At 54.1% G+C, this 7094-nt stretch overlaps 1 protein-coding gene across 1 annotated transcript in view; it reads left to right on the top strand.

Annotated features, from left to right (window-relative positions):
• Nucleotides 1-2793: 2793 nt before the first annotated feature.
• BOC (BOC cell adhesion associated, oncogene regulated) overlaps nucleotides 2794-7094 on the top strand; it is a 33695-nt gene continuing 29394 nt past the window's right edge. The window contains exons 1-2 of the mRNA XM_018574352.1: nucleotides 2794-2954; nucleotides 4306-4575. Coding sequence (XP_018429854.1) covers nucleotides 2840-2954; nucleotides 4306-4575 — 385 coding nt within the window. The 5' untranslated portion in view covers nucleotides 2794-2839. The remainder of the gene's footprint in view (nucleotides 2955-4305; nucleotides 4576-7094) is intronic.

Genomic DNA, 7094 nt, shown 5'->3' with positions numbered 1-7094 from the left:
GTGGGAAGGGTATTAAGATCTCCAAACAGCTGGGATCGGCTCCATTATGAACACGGCATAAAGGGGACTTTTATCCACCAAAAGTTCATTCTTGCGGGCCCCCGGGCGCTGCGCTCCCGCGTCCGTCTGGCCGCTTCCAGAGCTTTCTCCAACTGGAATGCAATAGAAACCTGCAGAGCCAGAATTTTGGGGTTTTAGAATTTCTCAGCAAAATTAACATTTTCGGCGTTATAAAGTTTTACGAGCTTTAGTAGGAACCAAATAATGTTTGTTTGAAGGTTTAAGAACGTCATTGATTGGCTGAGAGTTCTATTGTTTAGGCTTTACGGTTTTAAAAGTTTTTTAAAACCGGGGGGAGAATGATATCGGGGAGATGACTGGATTTATTTCGTGACTTGCAGCTCCTCAGCTGATGTGGGACGAGCTGCCTGTATCGTGGGGCTTGTGAATGCTGGGAGTTTTTTGCACTGTATTTAGAAAGTGAGGAATTCGCCCCCCTCTGTTATAGCAGTTTAGCTGGCAGGTTGCCTGTACAGCGCTGCGGTATATGTCAGAGCTATATACATGTATAATAATATTGTGTGACTGTGGGGGGGGAGGGGACATTAGAGTGTGAGCTCCTCTGTACAGAGACTGATGTGACTGTGGGGGGGGAGGGGACATTAGAGTGTGAGCTCCTCTGTACAGAGACTGATGTGACTGTGGGGGGGGAGGGGACATTAGAGTGTGAGCTCCTCTGTACAGAGACTGATGTGACTGTGGGGGGGGAGGGGACATTAGAGTGTGAGCTCCTCTGTACAGAGACTGATGTGACTGTGGGGGGGGAGGGGACATTAGAGTGTGAGCTCCTCTGTACAGAGACTGATGTGACTGTGGGGGGGGAGGGGACATTAGAGTGTGAGCTCCTCTGTACAGAGACTGATGTGACTGTGGGGGGGGAGGGGACATTAGAGTGTGAGCTCCTCTGTACAGAGACTGATGTGACTGTGGGGGGGGAGGGGACATTAGAGTGTGAGCTCCTCTGTACAGAGACTGATGTGACTGTGGGGGGGGAGGGGACATTAGAGTGTGAGCTCCTCTGTACAGAGACTGATGTGACTGTGGGGGGGGAGGGGACATTAGAGTGTGAGCTCCTCTGTACAGAGACTGATGTGACTGTGGGGGGGGAGGGGACATTAGAGTGTGAGCTCCTCTGTACAGAGACTGATGTGACTGTGGGGGGGGAGGGGACATTAGAGTGTGAGCTCCTCTGTACAGAGACTGATGTGACTGTGGGGGGGGAGGGGACATTAGAGTGTGAGCTCCTCTGTACAGAGACTGATGTGACTGTGGGGGGGGAGGGGACATTAGAGTGTGAGCTCCTCTGTACAGAGACTGATGTGACTGTGGGGGGGGAGGGGACATTAGAGTGTGAGCTCCTCTGTACAGAGACTGATGTGACTGTGGGGGGGGAGGGGACATTAGAGTGTGAGCTCCTCTGTACAGAGACTGATGTGACTGTGGGGGGGGAGGGGACATTAGAGTGTGAGCTCCTCTGTACAGAGACTGATGTGACTGTGGGGGGGGAGGGGACATTAGAGTGTGAGCTCCTCTGTACAGAGACTGATGTGACTGTGGGGGGGGAGGGGACATTAGAGTGTGAGCTCCTCTGTACAGAGACTGATGTGACTGTGGGGGGGGAGGGGACATTAGAGTGTGAGCTCCTCTGTACAGAGACTGATGTGACTGTGGGGGGGGAGGGGACATTAGAGTGTGAGCTCCTCTGTACAGAGACTGATGTGACTGTGGGGGGGGAGGGGACATTAGAGTGTGAGCTCCTCTGTACAGAGACTGATGTGACTGTGGGGGGGGAGGGGACATTAGAGTGTGAGCTCCTCTGTACAGAGACTGATGTGACTGTGGGGGGGGAGGGGACATTAGAGTGTGAGCTCCTCTGTACAGAGACTGATGTGACTGTGGGGGGGGAGGGGACATTAGAGTGTGAGCTCCTCTGTACAGAGACTGATGTGACTGTGGGGGGGGAGGGGACATTAGAGTGTGAGCTCCTCTGTACAGAGACTGATGTGACTGTGGGGGGGGAGGGGACATTAGAGTGTGAGCTCCTCTGTACAGAGACTGATGTGACTGTGGGGGGGGAGGGGACATTAGAGTGTGAGCTCCTCTGTACAGAGACTGATGTGACTGTGGGGGGGGAGGGGACATTAGAGTGTGAGCTCCTCTGTACAGAGACTGATGTGACTGTGGGGGGGGAGGGGACATTAGAGTGTGAGCTCCTCTGTACAGAGACTGATGTGACTGTGGGGGGGGAGGGGACATTAGAGTGTGAGCTCCTCTGTACAGAGACTGATGTGACTGTGGGGGGGGAGGGGACATTAGAGTGTGAGCTCCTCTGTACAGAGACTGATGTGACTGTGGGGGGGGAGGGGACATTAGAGTGTGAGCTCCTCTGTACAGAGACTGATGTGACTGTGGGGGGGGAGGGGACATTAGAGTGTGAGCTCCTCTGTACAGAGACTGATGTGACTGTGGGGGGGGAGGGGACATTAGAGTGTGAGCTCCTCTGTACAGAGACTGATGTGACTGTGGGGGGGGAGGGGACATTAGAGTGTGAGCTCCTCTGTACAGAGACTGATGTGACTGTGGGGGGGGAGGGGACATTAGAGTGTGAGCTCCTCTGTACAGAGACTGATGTGACTGTGGGGGAGGGGACATTAGAGTGTCAGCTCCTCTGAGCGGTTGTGTCCCCTCAGTAAATAGTGTGGGACGTCTCGCTCACCGTTGTCATCTTTGTGTTTTCCTCTTCAGGTGATCGCGCCGGGTGAGGTGGAGCGCGCTGTGGATGAGATCGCAATACTGCGCTACGGTATATGGAATCAACATGTTACAGAGGATTGCAGAAGTCTGCGCGGTGTGCTTCTGGTTACTGTCAGCCGTCTGCTGTCTGGATCAGCCCTGTGAGTGTCTCTTCATATACTGCGGTCATCATGTCATCAGCAAATGGCAACGTAGAAGTCTGGCACAGTGTAGCAGGGACACATAGTGTAGCTATCTGATACAATGTAGAAGTCTGGCACAGTGTAGCAGGGACACGCAGTATAGCTACAATGTAAAATCCTTTTTTTTCCCTTCAAGTCCTCTCCTTAAATTGTTCTCGCATTGCTGGGTTTGGAAAAGCAAGGGGGGGGGGCTACCCAATGGGTGCTGAGCTTGGACGCAGAGGTGATTGACACTGAAGCCGACGGGCAGGGAGGAGGTTAATGTATGGCTGGAGCTGTGCCAGGCTGTGCCCGGGGAGCCGGCTGCCAGGCTTGTTGATGTTGGATAGGTGTGAACATCAGAGCTTTGCAGGTGATGCGTGACGTGTCACGTACAATACTCTCCTCTCCTGCTCAAAACACATATGCTGATCTCCCCCCTGAGCGCAGGAGGTGTCCCAGATCATGGAGGACTGCGTGCATGAGACATTGAGGGTTTACCTTAAAGCTGAACTGCTCTCTCCTTGTGCAGGGTGACTGGTCCTGTGTCCGCCCCCTCCTGTAATAAAGACCGGTCACTGCTGCTCTCTGTCCTTGTGCAGGGTGACCGGTCCTGTCTCCGCCCCCTCTTGTAATAAAGACTGCTCACTGCTGCTCTCTTCTTGTGCAGGGTGACTGGTCCTGTCTCCGCCCCCTCTTGTAATAAAGACTGCTCACTGCTGCTCTCTCTCTCTACTTGTGCAGGGTGACTGGTCCTGCCTCCGCCCCCTCCTGTAATAAACACCGGTCACTGCTGCTCTCTCGCCTTGTGCAGGGTGACTGGTCTTGTCTCCGCCCCCTCCTGTAATAAACACCGGTCACTGCTGCTCTCTCGCCTTGTGCAGGGTGACTGGTCTTGTCTCCGCCCCCTCCTGTAATAAACACCGGTCACTGCTGCTCTCTCGCCTTGTGCAGGGTGACTGGTCTTGCCTCCGCCCCCCTCCTGTAACAGTGCAGGAATCCATTGTGCCTGGTCCACAGTCTGGTCCAATAAGGATGACTTTATTGGGATGGAGCAGACGGGCCCGGGGATGGCAGTCACAGGGGGGCTCCGGAGGACAGGGGGGAGGGAGGGGGGTGGTGTGTTACATTGCCAGGAACATGTGGAAGACATTGCGGGTTTATCCGCAGCCATAAACATTGGCGGATTACTCGTGAAATCTGTTGTATTAATTGCTCGTTTACATCCCGGGGGCTCCATCAGACACATAAGTGATTGGGGTGGAGTGGCCCTTGTAGGAAAGTTTTTGGAATGTCCCTCTCCTGACTCTCTCTCTGTGTCTCTCCGCAGCTCGGGCCCCCCAGTTCCTGGCCCAGCCTCTCTCCACCTTCCAGAAGTATGGCGGCTCCGTAACGCTCAGCTGCGCGGTGGACCCGGCCGACGCCGTGATCTTCTGGCGACTGAACGGCGTGCAGCTGGGAGGCGTCCCGGGGGTCCTGGTGTCCGGAGGGAGCCTGGTCATCGCAAGCCTGAACAACGACACCGCCGGGAGGTACCAGTGCATCGCCCAGACCGCGGCCGGAGCCATGGCCAGTGTGCCGGCCATCGTAGCCTTGGCCAGTGAGTACCTGTATAAGATCAAAGGATCCGTTCAAGTCTTCCTCTCACCCAAACTTTGTTCTTCCAAAAATGGGGGTGTGAAAGGGTTGGGACCCCTGTTAGGGTTTCATTGCTGTGGTCAGGAGGACATTAAAAAAAAATCCAGGATAAATAATTAGAGGAAAGCAAACACGTTTCAGGGTTCAGACACTCCCCCTCCATCAGAGCTTGAGTTATATGTGACCTCAGTGGATGGACTCTATAAGAGTTGTCTTAGGATGCCCTCCCAGTGGACATGAGCTCAGGTTAGAAGAGGGGAGAATCCCACGAAGGAAAATAATGGGAGAAGGGGGCTTCTTAAATAATTTGAGGTATAAGAGAGCCAACGCGTTTCGGGGGTTTAGTTACTCTGCCTTCATCAGGGCTTGAGTTATATGTGACCCCAGTGGATGGACTCTATAGGATTGTGAGAAGGGTTGTCTTAGGATGCCCTCACAGTGGACACGAGCTCAGGATAAAAAGAAGGGGGGCTCCCACAGGTTTAGACACTTCCACCTTCATCAGGGCTTGAGTTATATGTAACCTCAGTGGGTGGACTCTATAGGATTGTGGTCATAGTTGTCTTAGGATGCCCTCAGGAGCTTAGGATAAAAGTGGGTGGGATCCCACGGAAGAAGAAAATCAGAGAAGACCAGGAACCTTCCAGAGAAAGAGCTTCATGGCACGTGCGGATCCCTTATTGCCCCCTCTTCCTTCGAAGTGGATACAAAGTAACGCCTTCTATGTTTTCCAACATGCAATGGCGGCTCGGTCAGATCCTTCAGTCTCTTGGTGGATCGTCTTTCTGTGACAGTCTCATTGTCACAGGTCGGCTAGAACTATGAGGATGAGTGAAAAGCACCCCCCCTCCCCCCCTCATAGTTCTCCTTTAAAGCCTCCTTGATTTGTCTCATGCTCGGGGTCTTCAAGTTTTTTGTTTTGTTTTCCCCCATGGGATCCTTCCCTCTTTTATCCTCAGATTATGTCTACTTTAGGGCCTTGGTTCTCAACTGGTGGGTCGTGACCCCGTGTTTAGTGGGTCGCAGCTTGCCTACCTCAGCCTCCCCCTTTTGCCGCACTGCCAGTTCTTGAGCCAAGCAGCCATTCAAAATATGCAGCCCGGTGCCGAGTGTCAGCTTGAGGTGGGATGAGGTGGGGCTATGGCCGTGAGGGAGCTCCATCCATACATGCAGCTTCCTTACTTGTCCTGTAGAGGTCCCTGGACCGGAGTGATGTCACATTCTGGCTCCCGGCACCTCTACAGGGCACACAAGGGAGCTGGGCAAGCAATACACGAATGGATGGAGCTCTATCACAGTACAGCAGCCCACACTGGACCCTAGGGTGAGGATCCCCTCCAGTTCTGGTAAGGTATGGAGACTGGGCGACCTGTTGAATGGCATCCCGAACGCACCTCCCACCCACAGTTCGATCGCCCGCACGGAACTGCAATGCCGTGCATTCCATTACATGTGTGACTTAATGACCGAGGACAAATGTGCGTCCTGAGGTTACACAGGTTGAGAACTAGGGATGCACCGATACCGATACTAGTACCGATATCGGTGCCGGTTCCGAGTATTTGGGCTGAGTACTCGTACTCTCCCAAATGCTCAGATGCCTAGCACGAGTACTTCCGGTATCAGGAAGCCGGGCAGCGCGTCATTACACGCCGCCCGGTTTCCCGATTGGCCGGGAAGCGGCTCCATGCTCTCTCGTCACTTGTGAAATGGGAGCATAGGGCCGACTTCCCGGCCAATCAGGAAGCCGGGCAGCTCGTCATTACACGCTGCCCGGCTTCTTGATTGGTCGGGAAGCTGGCAAGTCCGGAAGCTGGCTTCATGCTCCCTAGTCCTCGTGAGGTAAGGTTACCTTACCTTAGTATGACCAGCCTGTCACCCCCGGGGCCTCTCCAGCGAGACCGCAGCCTTCCTCCGGTACCGAGCCGGAGCCGTCTGGCTGGCCAATCAGAAGGCCGTGGGCGCCATGTAACGACGTGACGCCCTGCTTTCTGATTGGCCGGGAGGCCGGCTCCATGCTCCCTCGTCATGAGAGGAAGAGGGAGCATGAAGCCACCTGGCTTCCTGAATGGGACTTCCCTTACTCGACAATTGGTATCGGCGAGTACCGAAAAAATAATTATCGTTACTCGTACTCGGTACCAAAATACCGGTATCGGTGCATCCCTAGTGAGAACCATTGCTTTAGGGGAACCCTAAATCCAGCAAGGTTCCCCACAATCCCACCAGCCCTGATGAAGGAGGAGTGTCTAATCCCCTGGACCAGGTCCTCTGGGGTCCTTCTCTCTGTTATCCTGAGCTCGTGTCCACTTTAAGGGCACCCTAAATCCAGCAAGATTCATCACAATCCGGCCCCCTTTGGGGTCAGGAGTGGCCCCCCCAGGAATGTGGACCTGTCCGGGGTTTTGGGATGGCTCAGATTCTAACCAGGAGCGCAGCTGCGGGACCCTCTATGTGCAACAACAATGCTTGACAAAGGTG

Source organism: Nanorana parkeri, unplaced genomic scaffold, assembly GCF_000935625.1.
Source record: "Nanorana parkeri isolate BGI_ZX_2015 unplaced genomic scaffold, ASM93562v1 scaffold2896, whole genome shotgun sequence".
In the NCBI taxonomy this organism is placed as follows: Eukaryota; Metazoa; Chordata; class Amphibia; order Anura; family Dicroglossidae; genus Nanorana; species Nanorana parkeri.
Note: the sequence above shows the minus strand (reverse complement) of the source record. Positions and strands in the feature narration are given on the sequence as shown.